The sequence below is a fragment of the Cnephaeus nilssonii genome (assembly GCF_951640355.1).
Source record: "Cnephaeus nilssonii genome assembly, chromosome: 2".
NCBI classification, from domain to species: Eukaryota; Metazoa; Chordata; class Mammalia; order Chiroptera; family Vespertilionidae; genus Cnephaeus; species Cnephaeus nilssonii.
The window spans coordinates 32859860-32881566 of record NC_137073.1 but is presented as its reverse complement, the minus strand read 5'-3'; the positions used below and the strand labels follow the sequence as shown (position 1 = coordinate 32881566).

The 21707-nt window shown below is 52.4% G+C and overlaps 1 protein-coding gene across 6 annotated transcripts in view; it reads left to right on the top strand.

The window, feature by feature from the left end:
* Positions 1-21407, top strand: part of GTF2IRD1 (GTF2I repeat domain containing 1) — a 103367-nt gene extending 81960 nt beyond the window's left edge. For 5 of the 6 annotated variants that reach the window (XM_079786687.1, XM_079786690.1, XM_079786692.1 and 2 more), the window contains exons 22-25: positions 12965-13042; positions 14486-14678; positions 16469-16506; positions 19835-21407. In XM_079786687.1, the coding sequence (XP_079642813.1) occupies positions 12965-13042; positions 14486-14678; positions 16469-16506; positions 19835-20088 (563 nt within the window). In that variant the 3' untranslated portion in view covers positions 20089-21407. The remainder of the gene's footprint in view (positions 1-12964; positions 13043-14485; positions 14679-16468; positions 16507-19834) is intronic. The other variant, XM_079786688.1, reaches the window with a different exon arrangement.
* Positions 21408-21707: the final 300 nt, after the last annotated feature.

Here is a 21707-nt window from a genome sequence, read left to right as displayed (position 1 = left end):
GCTTCCCGGGAAGACGCCCCGAGCTGGGCCTTGGCTGCCAGCGAGGCGCTGCCATCAGCTGAGGGCGTTTGGTGGGGGCCTGAACCGGGGCGGGAACGGGTCCCCTGTCTGCCCCTTCAGGAACCGGCCCCACCACTTCTGAGCCGCATATGACCTTAGATAAGTTAACTGTCTGTAATCTTGGGTAAGTTCACTAACTATCTGCTCTCGGACAAGTGAACTTGCTGTCTGTGATCTCAGATAAATAGCCTTCTTGCCTCGGGGCCTTGAGGCTCCCTGGAGCAGTAATGCCCTTGGTGGTGACCTTCCCCCCCCTCCCTGCACCGCTCTCTGCCCCGTCACACGCTCGCTCCTCCGGCTTCTCCTTCCCCACCTTCTCTCCACCCTTACATCTGTCAGGCTCTTGAGAACTCAAAATAAAACCTTCTTTCTCAAGTTTCTAAAGATATCACAACTCCAGCGCCAGCCACATGTTTTTCCACTTAATTATCTCTGCTCTTCTTTGTTAATTAGGCTCCAGGAATGATCTTCCTCTGCCTTCCCCGGAGGAGCTGGCATCTGCGGGGCGGGGCCTGGAGGCCTTTGTGGGCAGACAGACGCCCGGCTGCCAGGCCCAGAGTTGGCCGGCTGCCTCCTTTCTTCCCGGAGAGGCTGCGCAGTGGGCGCTGGAAGGATGTGATGTCAGGAGGCCCCACCCGCTTCCTGGCCTGTGGGGGCTCAGCTGGGTCACTGCAGCCCCATCCTGCCCTTGGGTTGGTCGGTGGCCCCAGCCCTGCCAGGTGGGGGAGGGGAACCTCCGAGTTCCCCAGAGATTGTTAAACGGGGGCCTCCATGGGCCCCAGAAGGGGGCTTCTGACTCTGGTGCAACATTCCAGAAAACCTCACTGAAACCATGTCCCCATCCGGGACCACCCAAGACGACAGGAACAACCGGTGCCTTTATTTGGGCTGGAAGGAGATCAGCTGGAGGGGTCACCAGGCACTGCCTGCTGAACAGAAGCTCCTGCTGCCGGATAAATGCCTCTTTGAGCCACAGAAGTGGGGGCGGGGCTCAGCACTGGGCGTTTGCTGGGTGGACTGGATCTTTCCGCCTCGGGAGGGGTGTTGTAACAAAAGAGGCCAGAATTGGCCGGCTGCCTCCAATTGGTGAGGGGAGCGGGGAGGGCGGGGGCTCCCAGGCACGGGGACCAGGACAGCACAGCCTGCAGAGGGGCCCTTCCGGGCTTTGGGAGCTCAGGTGCAGTGATTTCGTCCATGAACAGTTCCCAGGTGTCTGTGGTCAGGCACTGGGCTGGGTGCTGGACATTTCATCAACACTGACTTTAAAAATCCACAATCTGCCTTTCGGAGCCTACATCTTGGTGTGGATGCAGAGAATAACCAGTGTGTGAAGTATAAAGCTAAGGAGAAGCAGAGAAGCCCTGAGAGAGGTGGTGTTTATTTTTAGGGAGTTACAACAGATGGGTAGGTGTCCAGGAAAGGCCTGAAGGGGGCGGTAGTGAGCTGGGGAGCAGGGACAAGATGATCACTGCAGGCAAAGAACACCCGCAAAGGCCCTGAGATCACCCGCCAGGGTGTTGGAGGAAGGAGATGCGGGACGTGGTAGGAAATGGGAGGGGAGGCAGGTTGTGTGGAGCTGGGTAAGAATGCTGCCTTTTGTTCCGAGTGAGCTGGGAGCCGGTGCAGGCTTCTGAACAGAAGAAAGAATCCGATTTAGACTTTAACAGGATTGCTCTGACTGCTGGGGGAGGACAGATGGAATCGGGGAGAAAAGGAAGGCGGGAGGCCCAGTGGGGAGTCGTTGGCTCCAGGTATATTTGTAGCGAAAGCCAGTAGAACTTGCTGATGTCGCTGTGAGAGAGAGGAGTTTGACCTCCGGGATTTGGGCTGAGCTGGAAGGAAAGGAGGACCCAGTGGGGAGACTGCAATGTCAGGGCTCATTCTGTGGCTGTTAACTCTGGGGTGTCATCTAGTAGTAGGTCCTTGCACAAGTCGGGGCTCAGGGAGCAGACTGGGCTTGCTGTATAATTTGGGGAGTCATGAGCACATTGCTGGTTTTTAAAGGCCTAACAGAGAATGAGATCACTGGAAGTGAGTCAAGTCAGAGCCGGAGTCCTGGTGCCTTCGGTGTTCATGGGTTGGGAAGATGAGGAGGGGCTGGTCAGCTGGTCAGGGAGGAGTGGGCAGTGTCCTGAAGCCCGATGGGAAAGAAGCCCATTTCTCCCCAGGGGAGAGCCTTCTCTCCTTGTGGCCATAAAGACCCCACAGCCGTGAGACTTGGCTGAGCATCTTGCTGGGATATTGGGATCAGGCCCTGAGCAGTTGTGGCTTCTTAGCAGGACCCAGTCTTGGGCCCGAGAGGAAAAATTGTCCTTTATAGGTACCCCCCATACATGATCATAGATGCCACACAGGGCGGGGCAGGAAAAGAAGGTCCCCCTTCAGGGTCCATTATCCATTCCATGAAACCGCAGATTTCCCATGACCTCTCCGGTGGGGACCCGGGGAATGGCCGGCAAAACATACTACCTGGGTGACCAACCGGAAGAGTGGTACCAGCAGAGGGTCTTGTGTGCCAGGGGGAGGAGGATGGATTTGTCAGGTGGACAGCAGCCCTCGGCAGGCTTTAAGCAAGGGAATGGCATGGTCAGGTAGACTGTTTAGAAAGATCAACCTGGCTTGCAGAGCAGAGAGTGGATTTGGGGAGGCCAGGCGAGACGTTCTTGCCACAGTGAGATGTCAGAGTCAACTGATCCATGGGCTGGACGTGTGGGAAGTTTCCCTGGGAAAGTGGCTTGTCGCCCTCGCCGGTTTGGCTCCGTGGATAGAGCGTCGGCCTGCAGACTGACGGGTCCCAGGTTCCATTGCGGTCAAAGGCACATACCTCAGGCTCCACCCCCGGCCCTGGTTAGGGCGCGTGCAGAAGACAACCACTGGATGTGTCTCTCTCACATTGATGTTTCTCTCTCTGTGTCTCTCCTCCTTCCTTCAACGGAAAAATATCCTCCGGTGAGGATTAACAAATAAAAAGGAAAAAAGAAAGAAAGTGGCTTGTCACGGAGACCACCTGGATTTGTGGATGGAGGAAAGGGGATACAGGGTTCCTGTGGCTGCTGTAATGAATTCCTCAAACGTAGTGGCTTAAAGCAACACAGGCTTACTGCCTTACTGTTGTAGAGGTGAGAAGCCTGAAATTAGCCTTACAGCAGGGCCACAGCCGGGGCATCGGCAGGCAGGTTCCTTCCGGAGGCTCTAAGCAGGAACTGTTTTCTCGTCTCCCAGCTTCTGGGGGCCACTCAAATTCATGGCCCCTCCTCCATCTTCAAAGCGCACGACTCCGCCCTCTGCTTCCGTTGTCCTCTCGCCAGCTTTGGACCTTCTTGCTTCCTTTATGAGGACTCTAGTGACTATACAGGGTGGGGCAAAAGTGGGTCTACAGTTGTGAGTACTCAAAACAGAGTTTACCCTGGTATTATTTATTCGTTGCTGTCTTAGTTTCCATATGAACAACTGTAAGCCTACTTTTGCCTCACCCTATATTTAGGGCCCACTGGAATCATCCAGGGTCATCTCCCCACCCCAAGATCCTCAGCTTAGTCACAGCAGCAAAGTCCCTTCTGCTATATAAAGAAACACAGTCACAGGCCCCAGGGATTAGGACAGCTAATGGGGGGCCACGTGCACGGCTGTGGGGCCAGACAGCCTAGCAAGGGTTGGAGGCAGCCAAGGTTTCTCCCTTGAGCAGCCGTGTGGGAGAGCGGGGTCTGGGACCAGGGAGAGGCTCTTTGGGGAAGTGCAGAATCCAAGGTGCTCAAGGAGGCAGTTGGGAATGTGGGCTCGGGGTTGCAAGTGCAGAAGAGTGAGGAGCTGCAGCATGGGTGGGATAGAAGGAAGATCTCTTCCCTCCTCACATGTGGAGACAAGGTCCTGATATGCAGGCAGCATGATAATGAGCCTGGGTTTTAGACAATTCCTCTGCCATCCTGCAGCCAGGACAGAGAGAGGCTATATATACTATAAGGTGGTTAGGTCTCTAGGGTAAATCCTGGCTCCCCCACTCACTCACTGTGTAACCTAAGGCAGGGTTTTTCTTCTTTGCGCCTCAGCTTTCTCATCTGTAAAATGGAGATACTCATAGAGCATCATAGGGTTATTGGAAGGATTAAGTGAATGAATCCATACAAAGATCTAAGAATAGTGTATGGCACTTAAGAACTTGGTTTCTTGCCCTGGCCTGTTGGCTCAGTGGATAGAGTGTCGGCCTGCAGACTGAAGAGTCTCGGGTTTGATTCTGGTCAAGGGCACATGCCTGGGTTGTGGGCTCGATCCCTCGTAGGGGATGTGCAGGAGGCAGCCGATCAATGATTCTCTCTCATCATTGATGTTTCTATCTCTCCCTCTCCCTTCCTCTCTGAAATCAATAAAGATATTTTTATTAAAAAGAGCTTCATTTCTCTATTTATTGAGCGCCTATGATGTGTCAGGCATTATTATAGGTGCTCGGGCTGGACACATCATAGGTGCTCAATAAATAAAGAGGTCACTGAAAAACAACCATCGCAGCCCACAGGGAATGTCCGTTCTTGGTAGTTAGCTGTAGTGAGGGTTGGAGGCAGCCGAGGTTTCTCCCTTGAGCAGCCGTTGGCTGCTGCTGCTGCTGCACAGCATGAGGACGTGTCCTCAAAGTCAGCCAGGTGATGCAGGAGAGTGCATCCCTCCTGCCCCAGCCTATGTGGCCTACTGCCCCAATTTGTCCACTTTTCCCAAGAGAGGTGCAGATGCCCTGCTCATCATGCGGAGAGCATGGCATTCTGCGTGTGGCCTGTGTGGCCACAGTTCCGCCTGGGCCTTGGCCAGCCTTGGGTCAGTGCTGTCCCTGTCTCTGTGTAGCTGGGACCTGGGAGGGAGGGAGAAGAGAGGAAAGGAGGCAAAGCAAAGGGAGGGAGGGAGGGGAAGAGAGAGAGAGAGAGAGAGAGAGAGAGAGAGAGAGAGAGAAAGAGGAAAGGGGGTATTTCCCTTGGGAAAGGCCATGAATGTGGCTGGCCCAAGGATTGTCTGTCTAGGATGGACCCCATGACAAAACTGGGTGTCTGCCCTGCCCAACCTGGCTCGTAGGTTAAGCCACAGGGCTGCAGGAGAGTTTGTGAGACAGCCCTTCCAGAAGGTGCTGGGCTGATCTCAGACAGGAAAGCAGAACCTAGGAGTCAGAGAAACCTGGGTTTGAGTCCTAGTGCCACCGATTGCAGACCATGATCCTTGGTGGCTTTGGGCAGGCACTTTGACTCCTCTGAGCCTCAGTTTGCTTATTTATAAAACGGGGATATCAACACCTAGAGGTCAGCCTCGTGATGAGGAGTAAAGGGCATCCCTAAATCTGCAGGCAGTCTCTGGTGGGTGGGTGTCAGCAGATGTGGGGTTTGCATCCCCTTGTTGGCAGCTGAGGGGATAGTGCAAGGGCCTGGTAGCCCCAACAGGGGAGGCCCCAGCCAGAGTCCCCTGTTGGCCACTGTTTCAGCCCCTTGTGTGCAGTTGGAGGTCAGACAGCTGGGCTCTAGGGAGGAGTGCAGAGCACCTGCCCCAGCAGGTGGTGGCCCACCCACCACCCACCACCCACCCAGGGAAGAGAGGTGGATTGATGGGAGCACAGAGCCAAGCCTGAGGGAACTGTCAGGGAGAACACATGCTCTCTTCCCTCCTCCCTTACCCTCCCCAGGGGACCTCATGCACTAATCACATCAATCGCTCTGCCGTCGATCTCTGCATGTAACCATCGATGGATTGCTCTAACCTTTTATTTTGAGATAATTTTTAATTTACAAAGAATTTCAAAGATTCAGAGTTCCCAAATACCGTTTGACCCATGTAGGACATTAACATCTCACATAACCTTGGCACATTTGTCAAAGCTAAGAAATTAACATGGATTGATACGACGTGATTAATCTACAGACATTAAATTTCATCAGTTTTTCCACTAACGTCCTTTTGATGTGTCAGTGTTCAGTCCCGGATACCACATTGCGCTTAGTATTCATTTATTTTTATTCCTTCGTTGGTATTCCCTCCTGATGGTCTGCTAGCTGGTTAATACATACTACGACGGACACCCATGGACCCAGCACCCGCATGAGAATTAGAACAGTACCAACAACGTGCTGTCCGTCATCCTGCCCACCTTTCTCCCCAGAACAAATACCCTGAATTTTATGTGTACCATTCTCTTGGTTTTTGCCTCCAAATTTTCAGAACTGCAGGAAAAAAGTGAAAGCATAGTATAGTCACTGCCTATACATCCTTTCTCTGATTCAAAATTCTTAACATTTTGCCACGTTTCCCTTCTTCCTCCCTCCATCTTCCTCCCCCACACAGAGACCCCACCCCCCATTTATTTCCATTTGAAGTAAATTGCAGACATCTTGACTCTTCACACCTAAATATTTCAACACACATCTCCTCAGAACAATGCTATTCTTTTACATATCCACAACATTATTATAACACTTATGAGACTTAACAACTCCCTCTTGTCGAATATACAGTCTATATTCATATTCCTCAATGTCTTTATGGTGGTTGTTCCCCCCCACACACACATTATATAATCACTAGAGGCCCGGTGCATGAAATTCGTGCATGGGGGGGGGGTCCCCTCAGCCCAGCCTGCACCCTCTCCAATCTGGGACCCCTCAAGGGATGTTTAGACGGGCAGTCGGACATCGCTCTCACAATCTAGGACTGCTGGCTCACAACTGCTCGCCTGCTAGCCTTCCTGATTGCCCCTAACCACTTCCACCTGCCAGCCTGACCAACCCCTAACCACTCCCCTGCCAGCCTGATTGATGCCTAACTGCTCCCCTGCCAGCCTGTTTGCCCCTAACTGCCCTCCACTGCAGGCCTGGTCACCCCTAACTGCTCTCCCCTGCAGGCCTGGTCACCCATAACTGCCATCCCCTGCAGGCTTGGTCCCCCCCAACTGCTCTCCCCTGCAGGCCTGGGTCACTCCCAACTGCCCTCTCCTGCAGGCCATCTTGTGGTGGCCATCTTGTGTCCACATGGGGGCAGGATCTTTGACCACATGGGCACAGCCATCTTGTGTGTTGGAGTGATGGTCAATCTGCATATTACTCTTTTATTAGATAGGATAGAGGCCTAGTGCACAGGTGGAGGCCAGCTGGTTTGCCCTGAAGGGTGTCCTGGATCAGGGTGAGGGTTCTCTTGGGGCGTGGGGCGGCCTGAGCGAGGGGCCTGTGGTGGTTTGCTGGCCGGCCACGCCCCCTGGCAACCCAAGAGGAGGCCCTGGTATCTGGAATTTTATTTTCCTTCTACAATTGAAACTTTGTAGCCTGGAGTGGAGCCAAGCCTGCTGTTCCCTCCAGGGCGGCAGCCATTTCTGTGGCAGTTAATTCACCTTCTACAATTGAAACTTTGTAGCCTGGAGTGGAGCCAAGCCTTCTGCTCGCTCGGTGGATGCAGCCATTTCTGTTGGGACTTATGTATCTAATATACTTGAAACTTTGTAGCTTTAAGCGGAGGCCTGGGCTGGCCAGGGCTGCAGAAGCTTAGCTTCCTCCATTGCCGGGCAACCCTTGCCTCCCGCTCTTTCCAGCTCAGTGGCTGCCGCCATTTCTGTTTGGATTTGTTTACCTTCTATAATTGAAACTTTGTAGCCTTGAGTGGAGGCCGGCAAGGGCAGGCGGAAAGCTTGTCTTCCTCTCTTGCCAGGGAAACCCAAGCCTCCCTCCTGCTCTCTGTGGCTGCAGCCATTTTGGTTGGGTTTATTTGCATATTTGCTCCTGATTGGCTGGTGGGCGTGGCTTATTGGTGTAACAAAGGTACGGTCAATTTGCATATTACTCTTTTATTAGGTAGGATTGTTCAATAGCTGATATTCTAAATTGTTCTATGGCATATATTTGCCTAAACCAAATTTGTTTCATTTATTTTTTCTTTTCTACTTTTATAACCAAGGTACCCTACTGTATCAGGGTACCTTGGGACTTGTGTTTGTCACTTAACTTGTTGTAACATATTGCGGAAATGTGTAGCTGTAGCTTGTTTGTTTTCACTGCTCCATAACATTCCATGGAGCGGTTAGACCACCCTGAATTCATCTGCCTTCCTGCCCTGGGCTGTTGGGGTTGCTCCCAAGGCCTTGCAGTTAGCACCCTTGCACATGTTTCCTTTTGCGCATGTACAGAAGTTTCTCTTGGTACATGAGGTCACAGGCCTGGGCAAGGGCCTCCACCCCACTGCAGCATAGCCATCCCCTCCCTGAGCCTCAGCTTCTCCATCTATAAAACAGAGATGACGGAATTCCTGCTGCCCCGACGTGCAGGCCCAACAAGGAGTTAAAAGATGAACCCAATGCACCTTCTTCTCCTGGCAAAGGCCTGGTGCCAGGGAAGGGAGGCATTGTTCAGCTGCAGGCCTGAGGGAGGAATGTGGCTGCTCTCCCACCTGTGGCCCAGGCAGCTGCTCCCCCACGGGGGAGCGCCCTCACGTCCACCATGTTCTCTGCAGGTCCAGGCCCGCCCGGGTCTGCTTGATGCCTGGATTGCCGAGCCCAGGCCTGGCAGAGAGAGGGGAGGGGAGGAATATTTATTCCACCTTGTGGACAGAGCTCTCCCTCTAAGCAGCCCTTCCCTCGCTGTTGGCTGCCTCTGTGCTTCTGTTTATGATCATGCTTATCAGCATGGTCGTCAGTCCCAGCTGCAGGCCTCACACCAGGCAGGGAAAGCCCAGGCTGCTGACGGCTCTTGTACTTTGCCCCAGGAGAAGGCTGGGGGGCCACCCCAGGCATCACCCCAAAGCTGATTGGCTTAAAACTGTGTATCTACTATGGCTGTGATTTAATAAGCTTGGTTGCTTTCTTCCCCAAGCAAAATTCCGTTAATCCTCGGCTAACAGAGAGCTGATGAGAAAGGACAAGATGAGAGCTTCTGGGGCAGACAGTAGTGAAAGAGAGGAGACCAGGAAACTGGACTGAGCAGGAAGAGGCGGGAGAAATGCCCGCAGGATGGGGCAGGGGCAGTGGGGTACAGGTCACCGCTGCGGGGGGAGGGGAGGGCACTTTCTGGAAGGCACTAGGGGGTAGATCATGAGGGTGACTTCTCTCACGCCCCCCACTGTGTGCTTAATAAGAAAAGGGTACTGGATACATTCTAGAAACTGTTCTACCTAAAATGGGAAAATCAAACCCAGAGGATTAAGAGAATAAACTTCGATTATCTGGAAGAGTCTCTCCTGCAAAATTTCATTTCCTGAGACCACAGGATAATTGAGGCATTGGTCTAGTAATGCCATCAACAACAATTTGATTTTGGTGGCTTGAGACCTTAAAGTTTTTTATGTGACATGATTAGATCCTCCCAACAGGCTAGGATTCCTATTTGAAGGATGTGGAAACGAAGGCCCAGAGAGGTGGAGTGATTTTCCAAATGTCACACAGCATTAGGGTTACAATCAAGATTGCTTTGTAATCTACGGAGCCAGGGACCTTTCCTGTCACGGCCCCTTCTTCCCCACTGTATTTAGGCCCAGGCCTGGCAGAGAGAGCTACACTCACACTCCACATTGTGCCCTAATTATGTTTCCAAATGGAGAACATTCTGAAACGGTGTCTTTTACAGCCAACCTAGGTTCAGAGGAGCACAGGAGGCGTGGTTTATTCCAAATCCCCAGAATAGGTTTGCTGACTCAGGGTTCAGAGTAGTAATAACTAGCCTTTAGACCATGGAGTGTAGCTCCCGCCCCCCTGCCCCCATTCTTTACCCCAGGGGTAACCAGATGCCCGGCCAAGCTGCATGGGCCAGGGACTTTGACCACGATTCACATCAGGGAGACCAGCTCTGTCCTTGGCACCTGCAAGCCCCAACACCAGTATGTCCTGATGGTCACGTTGCCCTCTCCCCTACACAGAGCTGGGCAGGCAGGTTGGGGCTGGGGCAGGAACATGGAGGAGCCCCTTCCCCTCTGGTTCAGGTTTCCTCCCAGAAAGGGGGTCACTCCTTTGCCCCCACAGCCCGGGGAGCTGCCTCCTGTTTCCTCTGAGTACCGAGAGGGCAGGGGCACTCTCCCCTCCAACCCTCCCACCCCCAGAACCTACTTGGCTCATTTATTCAACTGATCCTTTAAGAAAAAAGGACCATCTTCCCTCCAAATTAAATAAAAGCAAAGAAGTGGGGAGACGCTGAGGCGGGAGAACCCAGTGGTAACTGCTGTGGGCCTGGCACAGTCCTCACATAGCGGTGTTCAAGCCCGGCGGGTCACCACGGGTTCCTCGCCCTCTCCTGCCTCGGACTAGGGCTGTTTTCTGTACTCTGCTAAGTGCCCAGGAGCAGCACCGCGTCCAGGTGGGACCGCGCTCATGAAATATTTGTTCAGGAGACAAATGAGCAGTGAGCAGAAATGCTGAGAGCTGACGTCACATGACTCAGGTTTCTGACTCCCAGGCTCTGTGCCCTTCTGGGGTCTGGCATCGCCTCTCCCAAGGTGAGGAGGCTATCTTGTCTTGGTCTCTCTCCACCCACTAGGCAGCAGGAGCCTCCAGGGGAGGCAGGGTGGGTGCATGCGACAGGCACTCCCAGACTCCCTAGAGACAGCCTCGTCACAACCACAGCAACCTACACTGTTGGGCTCATCTTTACTGTCCACTTCCTTTCAATCCAGCAGGCTTTGTCGAGAGCCAGCTATAAATCCAGCCTTTCCCCGGCTCAAGAGGAGACAGACCTGGAACTATGAGCTGATAAAGCAAAAAATTAAGAGGAAACACCTTAAAGATCAGCTCTTCTTTTTATAGATGGGGAGACAGAGACTTTAGGGAACCCGGGGTTTGTGGTGGAGTGAAAGAGCAGGGTTTCGGGGTCAGACACTATTCCTGGCACTTACCAGCTGTGTGACGTTGGACAAGTTACTTAACCTCTCTGAACCTCTGTATCCTGGGCTGTGATGAGTGGCCATGATCGTGTCTAGGAAAGGTGTCAGCTAAACATCTGGCACACATTGGTGTGAATCCAGGCCCCCCTTCCCTATATGCAGTGCTATCATACCTGTGCAGAGTCCTGGCCACCAGAGGAATCCCTGTTGCAAGGGGGCAAGTAGAAAGTGTCAGCCACTTCCCTGAAGGCTCTAGGCCAGTGGTTCTCAACCTTTCTAATGCCGCGACCCTTTAATACAGTTCCTCATGTCATGGTGACCCCCAACCATAAAATTATTTTCGTTGCTACTTCATAACTGTAATTTTACTACTGTTAATGAATTGTAATGTAAATATCTGTGTTTTCCGATGGTCTTAGGTGACCCTGCTAGTGGTTCTCAACCTGTGGGTCCTGACCCACAGGTTGAGAACCGCTGCTCTAGGTGGTCCTTGGGCCCAGGACTCTGTCACAGTTGTCTTCCCGGGATCTGGAGAAAGATCAAGTCCGTTCTAGCCGTGTCTAGGGTCCTGGAGACCATCTGGAGGGCCCTGTTGGGGCTTGTGGGAGGGAGATTTCTGGAGGGGCTGAGTTTTGGGTCTTGGTGCAGCAGAGGAGAGCCATCGCTCCCTGAGATGGGGACACAGGAGGAGGTTAAGTGGGATGCCTGGTGTTTTGGTGTCTCAGGCATCCCTATAGCTGAAAAGAGATAGGCAGGACCTTCTAGATATGACAGATCTAGACTCCAGAGTCAGGAGGGTGGCCACGAACAGGGCAGGACAAGGGGCAGCAGGTGAAGGAGCACAGGGAGGAGGGGCATCGGCAGTACTGAGAGCTCCCTGCCCTGTGGGGCAGCCCCCAGGCTGGGGGAGAGTGATGTGCAGACGGGGCAGCCGATGCTGAGAGATACCGGGCCTGGGAGACGCCGTTCCCCAGTCGGCCTTCTCCATGGAACTGAGTTCTGTGAGATTTTCCAGATTAAAGCAGGCGTTGTTGTTCTCCACAGACCCATCTGTCTGTTCTGCCCCTTATCTCCCAGGCCCTGGCTCCCTGCCGGTGTCCAGCTCCGCCCCACCCCGGCCGAGGCCCAGCCAGTGTGGTTACTGTGTTACTGTGTGATGGGGCACAGTGCCCTTCCTGGAACCCCAGCTCAGGCCACAAGCCAGCAGCCTGCTGTCCCGGGACCCTCTTCATGCCGTCCACTCCCCTGGCCTCTCCTACACTCTACATCCCCCAGCCCAGGCCCTATCTCTGGGGCTCCCCTGACCCCGCTGCTCTTCTAAGCCAAGGAGAGGGGTGAGGGGAACACAAGGTCCAAGCCCCAGGAAGAGCTGCCCTGGCTGGGAGGGTGCCTAGCCCCAGTGCCTGGTGCGTTCTGTCTCCCCGACACGGGCCGGGGGCTGGTGGACTGTGAGGCAGGCAGGGTGAGTGCCTGTTAGTCCAGTTCAGTCACACTGGCACCCGCTGCTGGACCATCACAGCCACTTCCCCTAGCACCAGCCTGTGCGTCCGCCACATCCAGTATGCTGTGACCTTGCACCCTTTGGTGCCATGCATGGGCCCGTCCTTCTGCCTGGGTGCCTTTTCCCAGCCCCACTCCACCCTTACCAGCCTTCTAAGAGAAGGAGAGACGCCCCTGAAACAGCTCGCTCTCCCAGGGAGCCTCTCCGGACTTGCACGATTCCTGCCCCGTGTCTCCTTGAAGGTGTCTCTTCTGGGTGGGCGCTGTGGCTGTGTGCCGCCCCTCTGCGCTGTGAGTGCCTCAGTGGAGGGGCCCTGCCTCCCTCTCCTCAGGCTGTTCCGTGCTGCACATGGGGCCTGTGCTGGAGGAGCTGTTCAGAGAATGTGGGATGGATGGGTGGGTGGATGGATGGATGGATGGATGGATGGGTGGATGGATGGATGGGGACCGAAGCAGGCTGCAGGGGAGTGGGTGGGGCCTGGAGAGACTGCTCCAGCTGGTGAGGGTCAGGGGTGCCACATGGGAGAAGGAGCAGGTGCAGTGGCCAAGCCCATGCCAGCCCTCATGCCCCCTTGTCTTCCTCTTGTAGATGAAGATGATGCCAACAGACTCGGGGAGAAGGTGATCCTTCGGGAGCAGGTGAAGGAGCTCTTCAACGAGAAATACGGTCAGTGTCCCGGGGGCGGGGTCTGTGGGGCCAGTCTTCCTGGGTGGCCCCTCCTCCCTCTGCAGCCAGCCTGGCCTCCAGTTGCCCCCCGCTGGCCTGCCAGCTCCCTGAGGACATAGTTGCTCTGCCCATGATGGGAACTGGTCCTTCAGTGCCCCTTTCCGAGGAGGGAGAGAACCAGTCTGTGGTATGCAGTCAGCTTCTCTGTGCCTCCAGGCCTGGGCTGTGTGGCAGAGGCCATGGCCCACGGCCAAGTGCTTACTTATGCGCATGCCTGTCTGCCCAGCCAGCGCCCAGCCCGGAGGACTCCAGAGGAAGCAGTCTGCTCCGGCCATCAGGGGGCTCAGGCCCCGGTGGGAGACGGGCATGGGAAGATGAGAGCCAGGAGAGGCGAGGCCCTGTGCTGAAGGCCGAGCCCAGGGTGGGGCCGTTAGTATAGTTACAGTTGATACAGCACTTTCTAGATTATTGAGTGTCAGGCTGTACCAAGTGCTCGACGTGCATTTACACTGTATTTGTGATGGATTTTGTATTGCCTCCATTTTGCATTGTAGCAGAGGAGACATACAGTAAATTTTTTTACAAAGAAGAATTTCAGGGAGAGAAGAAAATGCAGTAGTGTGGCCAAGAGGCCAAGAATGAGGGGGCGGGTTAGGAGTGGGAGGCCAAGGCCTCCCCGGTGAGGTGATCAGGAAAGCCTCTCGAAGAGGGGGCGTTGTAGCTGAGACTTCAATGTCCAGAGGGGACAAACGTTGGAGGAAAAGCTTGCCAGGCAGAGGGACCCGCGGGAGGGCAGAGGGCCGGGAGCAGGGCGTGCAGGTGGGCGAGGTTCCCCGTGCGGCGGGGAGGTGGGCAGGCCTGAGGTGAGTCAGGGTTTCATTTTGAGAGTAAATGGGAAGCCACGGATGGGGGTTTGTGCTGTTGTCTTTCTCACTTTTTATTTTGGAACCAGTTTTCAAACATACACCAAAGCAGGAATAATGACATAGCGGCCCACCCCGTAACCCAAACCCGGCTTCTGTGATTACCAACATTTTGTCAGTCTTATTTTATCTGTTTCTGCATACTCACTTCGATATGTTTAATACTTTAAAATTAATCCAAGACGTCACATCATTTCATCCATAATACTTAAGGACTTAATCTTTTCTAAATAAAGGTAGTGGGTTTTAAGCAGCTATCAAGTCCTCATTTGTCAGTTTCAGGTGTGCACATTTGACAAATCGTTGCACCCGGCACATGCGACGGTACCTGTTTCATTATCAGCATTGGGTATTAGATTTGTAGTTTTGCTAATTGGGTAAATGGTGTGTTTGTGTTGACTTTTTAACTCTCTGGGGTGTGATGGCTGCTGCTCTGGGCCCTGCCAGGTTCCAGCCCTCTCCCAGAGGGCTTGGCCTGAACAGGGGACATCTCCTTACCCTGACCCCCTGCGTCCTCTAGGTGAGGCCCTGGGCCTGAACCGGCCTGTGCTGGTCCCTTACAAACTGATCCGGGACAGCCCAGATGCCGTCGAGGTCACAGGCCTGCCTGATGACATCCCTTTCCGGAACCCCAACACGTACGACATCCACCGGCTGGAGAAGATCCTGAAGGCCCGGGAGCATGTCCGAATGGTCATCATCAACCAGCTCCAGTGAGTGCCCCAGCCCCCGAGGCAGGGTGGGGAGAGTGGCTGAGGGCCGAGGGAGAGGGTGCTGCCTGGATCTGGGAGGGGAATCCCCAAGCAGGCCCAGCCTGGACTGGGGAAGGGAAGAGGGAGATTGAGAGACCCATCATGCACTTGCACAGAATCCAGGAGGCCGGCTAGCTTAACACTGGAATCTTAAAGCTGAGAAAACTGGTACCCAGATCGAGGGAAGGGACGGTGAAAGTCAGTGTGGGTCAGCCTGTCCAGGCTGCTGTAACAATACCATAGACCAGGTGGCTTAACAGAAACATATTTCTCATAGTTCGGGGGGCTGGGAAGGTGCCCGCAGATCCAGTGTCTGGTGAGGGCCCACTTTCTGGTTTACAGATGGCCACCTTCTCCCTGTGTCCTCACGTGGTGGAAGGGACAAGGGAGCTCTCTGGGACCTCTTTTATAAGGATCAATCCCATTCACCAGGGCTCCACCCTGGTGACCTAATCACCTTCCAATACCATCACCTTGGCGCCTAGGTTTCAACATTGAATTTGGGGGACACAGACACTTAGTCTGTATCACCAGGTGTCCTGATTACAACCCCTTGCTGCTAAAACACACAGCCGCAACAGTCATGGGCGTTTGTTTATTATTAAATTTGACTTTCTGACTCTGTCATTAATTTTTACCCATTTTAATGGCATTTATACAATAACAGTCATTTCATCGCCCAGAGATATTTTATTCTTATTTGTTTTTGTCCATATTTTGCCACGTGTCCTTATACTATTTTAAATAGAATAGTTTATTTGATTATTTTCAGATTTAAAAACAAAGCAGGGAAATCTAAAAAGGTAGAGGAAAAGAAGATAATCCATAACTCTCCTCTTCAGAGTTCACATGGTGGTGTGTTTCTTCCATATCTTTCCCCTACGCATATTTCCTTTTCAGTTTTAAAAATAAAATGATATTTGAATGTGTACCAAAAAAATCAAATCATTCAGAAAGGTCTCCAATGAAGAATAGAGGTTTCATCCTCCCCCGCCCCCACTCCACCCCCTGAAGTGACAACTGGAAAATACAGGAGATCACAGGAGAAAATGCCCGTCGCCCCGCCCCCGCCCCCACAGGCTGACCTCCCAGAGAAAACCACCACAGACATGCAGGGGCTTTCCAGCCATGCCTCCACTTCGTTTTAATGCCTCTTAGACGTGCTTTTGGAGACAATGAAACCGAGATCACAGTGTTCGTCTGTAGACTAAATAAAACTTGATGTCTCCTGTCTGGCTGTCTTGGTTGCCCTTGAGCGTTATTTGTGTCCATGATAGTTCCCTTAATGACTGTACGATGGGCCATACTGTCTTTACTGATGGACATTCGAGTTGCATCTAAATTTTTTTGGTTTATATAAATCATGCTGCAAGCAAAATAATCGATAAAATAAAAAATAAAAGATTTGTAAAAAAAATAATAATAATAATGCTGTAATGAGTATCTATTTACATAAACCAAGCCACACATTTCTGATCTCTGGGTCAGACCACACCCTCGCTTTGGAGATGAGGGAACCAGGCCCCCAGGGGTCATTTGCCTGACACACGGCACTTAATAGAGACCAGGCTGGCCATCCTGCCTGCTCTGTGGGGAGGGGGGTGCTGACCATTTTCATCTGGGTCTTACCTGGCTACCCTCCAGCGGCAGTGGTGGCATCTCGTCTCACAAGAGATGTCCATATGCGGGGCGTATCAAGTGAGAAGGAAAAGAAACCTCATTTTCTAACTGCCACCTCCTTTCTTTTCCAGACCTTTCGCAGAAATCTGCAGTGACGCCAAGGTGCCAGGTAAGTCAGAGGCTGAAGAAGGCACCCTTCTACCTTGCAGGGACCGACCTGTGGACATAGGACAGGTGGCATGCAACAGGTGGCTGGCCATGTAGAGAACAGTCTGTCCCTCCCGCTAAGTACTTCTCCGGGTAACCTGAGGTCTCCGTCTGCAGGGCCCGCACTCCCAAAAGGCCCCAGGAAGCCCGTAGGTGCCCTTGGAGGGGGTCCCTGCCACAGCTGAGTGTGTCAGATCAACTGGAGAGAGAGGATGAGGGGCAGGCTGGAGCCAGGAGGAGGGGACGCCAGATAGGGTCGTGAAAGTCACCCGGGGAAAGCAGGAGTGACAGGATTGGCAGGGGTAAGGTAGCCAGGTACTTCCGAGACTGGCTGGACCCCCTCGATTCCACTTGCATTTGCAGGGCACGTGCCTGCACCAGCCCCTGGGCTTTTAGAATATGTCAAGGTGCAGGAACCTGGGAGACGGTCTTGTACGACAGTTCTGACTGAGAAGGTGTGCGATAGGACTCAGGATGATTGGGAGGTGTGGCCTCATTGTTCAGCTGGGAAACGGAGGCCCAGAGCGGAGGAAGGACTTGCCAAGGCCATGCAGTGAGTTGGTGGCTGCCCAGAGCCCTGTGTGCAGATTATCCATCTGAACCGCAGGCCACTGTGGTCTTTGGCTGTTCGGTGGGGAGAGTAGTGGGATTCAGCAAGGCCACCCCACCCCAGCCTGAAACCTGAGGCCCACCCGCAGGTAGGTTAGGGTTCACCTGAAACTCTACTGCCTGAGGTGGCACAGCCCAACCAGAGACCACCTCCTCCTACCATGTGCCCATGAAAAAGGCCCAGCAGGGCACCAGGCACTCAGGCTAGGGAGGTGATTGGGCTTGAGAACTGCTCCCAGGTCAAAGGCAGAGACACAGAAGGCCCTGAGGAGGCCTCAAAGAGGAGAGTCTGGGACATTATTAGAGGTAGATGCAGTCACTTACATCCCCCACCCCCCCACCCCGGCCGGGCAAACTGCAGACTGAAAGTTTCTAAAGCCCAGAGCCTGGTGTAGGCACGTGGCCTGCAAATGCAGGCAGCATCCAGGGGGCCCAGCCAGTCTCCAGCAGCACCCGCCTGCCTCCCGCAAAATTCCCTCCTCCCGGCTCACAGCCTGGGCCAGTCCTGCCTCCAGAGTCTTCTGTTTCCCGGGGTCTCTATTTATATCACATCACAGATCCCCAGTTTTTCTTCACCAGCTGGAGAAGGAATTTCCCTGGGCCCAGCCCTCCCTCACACTGTGTCATTAAGACCCTTCTCGTGGGCTGTAGTCGCGTTCTACTCAGTAGCCTGTTACTCAGTGAAGCCTCAAGCCCCACTTATGTAGCACACAGTTGCAGATCTTTTTTTATAAAACTTAGATCCTCACATCAATTTAATTCAGCAGCAGAACCCGCCGAGGCCTGCTCTGTGCCGGGCTTGGTCCTGGGCTCTTTCACACACAATCTCCTGGAGTCTCGCAGCACACGGTTGTCCACTTTCAGCTCAGAGAGCTTAATCAGTTTCCCAGGGTCACACACATGGTAAGTGGCAGCCGTGAACTTTGAACTTAGGACTTCTGGCTCTAAACCGGAGCTCTTTTTACACTGGGGCACTGCCTTGTCTCCTGGTCCCTGTGAACTGTCATCTGTTAGGTTCGGGTCATCAAGCAGGAACAGTAGCAATAATACTGATACCAATTCTCAGTTTCTGAGTATTTACAGGAGGCCATGCACATCATCTCACGGGACCCTCCCAGCAGCCCTGAAGAATCTTATTTACATTTTACTGGCGAGGAAAGGAAGGTGCAGGGACATTTACTAGGTGTACCGGTTACTAATGTGGATTTTTTTCAATAGATGGGGTTACACACATGTTGAAATATATGCAATTTGATATGTATGCTATTTCATTGTATTGACAGCAAGCTTCAAAACTTCATATGTCAAATTTTCTGACGGTGTTAACATCACAGATATTTTTACGCTTAAAAATGTCGAATTTCATGCCAAAAAAAGAGCATTTCTTCGTATGTTTTGAAGTGCTGCTCAGAAAGTGTGTGTGCCATCAATCAGAACAAGTGGTAATCTGAAGGAGCAAGGTCTGGTGAATATGGTGGGTGGGTTAATACTTCCCAGGCAAGATATTTTAATGTGTCTTTAACTGGTTTTGAAGTGTGTGATGGTGTGTCATCATGAAGCAAAATCACTTTGCCGTGTCTTCTTACTTTACGATCAAAGCGTGGTTCAAATTGATTATTTGTTGTCGATAGCGATCAGTATTAACGGTTTCACCTGGTTTTAGACGCTCATAATACACCACACCTTCCTGATCCCACCAAACGCAGAGTATTGTCTTCTTTCCTAAGCGATTTGGCCTTGCAGTTAATTTTGATGGTTGACCTGGATCATCCCATGATTTTGTGCATTTGGGATTCTCAAAAATAAATCCACTTTTCATCGCCAGTCACAATTCGATGCAAAAAAGAGTTTCTTTCGTGCCGTTGAAGCAACATTGTACTGATGACTTTTCGGTTTTCCATTTGTCTTTCGTTCAGTTGACGTGGCACCCATTACCCTTCCTTTAAAATCTTTCCATTGCTTGTAAATGATCGGAAATTGTTTGCTGAGCAACGTTTAATCTTTCTGCAAGTTGTTTTTGAGTTAGACACACATCTTCATCCAATAATGCTTGTAATTGTTGGTCTTCAGACTTTTTCGGTTGACCTGGATGTTCTTTGTCTTTCACATCGAAATCATCACTTTTAAAGCGTTTAAACCGGCGTTCACAATTATCTTGAGATGGAGCATGTTCACCATAAGCTTCCCAAAGTATACGGTAACTTTCAGCAGCATTTTTCTTCAAAATAAAGTAATGAATCAAAACTTCCCACAAATGCTGTTTTTTTGGCACAAAATTCGACATTTTTAAGTGTAAAAATATCTATGATGTTAACACCTTCAGATAGCATACATATCAAATCGCATATATATCAACATATGTATAACTCCATCTATTGACAAAAATCCGCACTAGTCACCAGTACACCTAGTAATGACTCTCCCCAATGCCCTCGGGAGGCCATGCTCTTCACCATGGGATTCTGGGCCCCATGGGAATTCTGGGAGTTCTGGGGAGGCCTCCCTGGGGGTGAGGATATAGTGTTAGCAAAGGCAGACAGGTAAGCAGGAGCAAGAGGTGGACGAATGGGCTGCGGGGCCTCGTTAGGGAAGGAGGCTGGAGAGGTGGGCCTCTCCAGAGGGGTTGATAAAGACAAGACACAGTCTTGGCATCCAGTGTCAGCAACCTTTCCTCCCACCAGCCAAAGACAGCAGCATGCCCAAGCGCAAGAGAAAGCGGGTCTCCGAAGGAAACTCGGTCTCCTCTTCCTCCTCGTCTTCCTCTTCCTCGTCCTCCAACCCGGAGTCCGTGGCATCCACCAACCAGATCTCACTCGTGGTAAAGTTGCACAGATCTGGACCTGAGCACTCTCCTTTCTGGCCTTCGCCCTGCACTCGGGCAGGGCCGTCCACTGTGGGATGTGGGTTTGGGGTGCGGGGAGGCACTGGACTCTGAGTGGGCTCCACAGCCCGGGGTTGCAGACACAACTGCCTGATCTACCCACAAGGTAGTCCACCCCGCTCATCGGGACCTCACAGTTGCCCCGGCAGACAATCACTTTCCCACTGGCAAGCCAAGGCTGAGAGAGGAAAAGAACCTGTCCGCTCCCCCCGAGTAGTACCTGCGCAGGATCCCGAGCAGAGTCCCCTTTTTTGGGACAGTCAGATACTAAGCTAATCTCTGTGCTCACGTCTCGAGCTCCAGCCCCAGCACAGCCCTGGGAGATGAGGGTGCTCTCCACAGTGTGGCCTCACTACAGTCAGTGGTGGCTGGAGAACCTCCTGCAGAGCTCCGCCTGCTCCGCCATGTTTTCTCCCCCCCAACAGGAAAACCTCATTAGGGGCATGCGCTGGAGAGTTCTTTCTGATTTCAAAATAGTACCTTGGAAATCCTGAGTCCAAATGGGAAGAATATTGGAACACATTTAGAAATAATTTTTTTTGAGGTACAATTGACATACGTTATATTAGTTTCAGGTGTACAACATAATGATCCAATATTTGTATATATTGTGAAATGATCACCACAATAAGTAGTTAACATACATAGTTATAGAATTTTTTTTCCCTCATATATTTCAGGATTTCTTTACCCTTTGACCATGTTTCCCTTCATTCCGTTCCTGGAAAACCCCAAAGTTCAGGCTTTGCCTTTCTCGCTACCTGGGTAATTTGAGTGCCCACAGAGGGTTACTAGCTCCCCCCACGCCCCAGAGAGACAGGACAGCTTCTTGGGGAGTGTGAGGCCTGGAGGGGGCTGTTGATGGGAGTTCTGAGCCAGTCGCTAGTTCCCTCTGGCCCTCATGTCTGGTCCACACGATTAGTCCCTGAGACACAAGTGGGAACAGGCCAGAAGGCTCCAGCCCAGGTTCCATGGCTACTGACGGACTGTGTGACCTTGGGCAAGTCATGTCTCTTCTCTGGGCCTTCAGCAGCCTCAAAATAAAAGCATCCGAGGACGCCCTTCAGAAAGCGGAGCTAAGGGTTCTGGTGTTCTTTCTGCATCACCTGGAATCCTAACCGGGACCGTTTGTCCCCCTCTCTCTAGCAATGGCCCATGTACATGGTGGACTATGCCGGCCTGAACGTGCAGCTGCCGGGACCTCTGAATTACTAGACCTCAGTGCTGAATCAGGACCTCACTCAGAAAGACTAAAGGAAATGTAATTTATGTACAAAGTGTATATTCGGATATGTATCGATGCCTTTTAGTTTTTCCAATGATTTTTACACTATATTCCTGCCACCAAGGCCTTTTTAAATAAGTAAAAAAAAAAAAAAAAATGCCTTTGCGTCTTCTCTTTTGGAATCGTGGCTGCAGCCGTCCCTAGGACGAGGTCAGGAAACCCAGCTCAGATGGCCTGCCAACACCCTCCTTTCTTGCCCAAGTAGTAGTGGTATCCCTGACCCCTGGGCTCTGGTGTCTGGGTACAGACTCCATTTCTCTGCTGCTGCGCCCACGTGACCTCAGGAAGAGGGGCCTTGGAAGGCCAAGTACCCGACCAGCCCCCAAGCGCACAGCGTGCTAGGGGGATGCCTTGGCCCCAATGACTCGGGTGAAGTGAAACTTGCCAA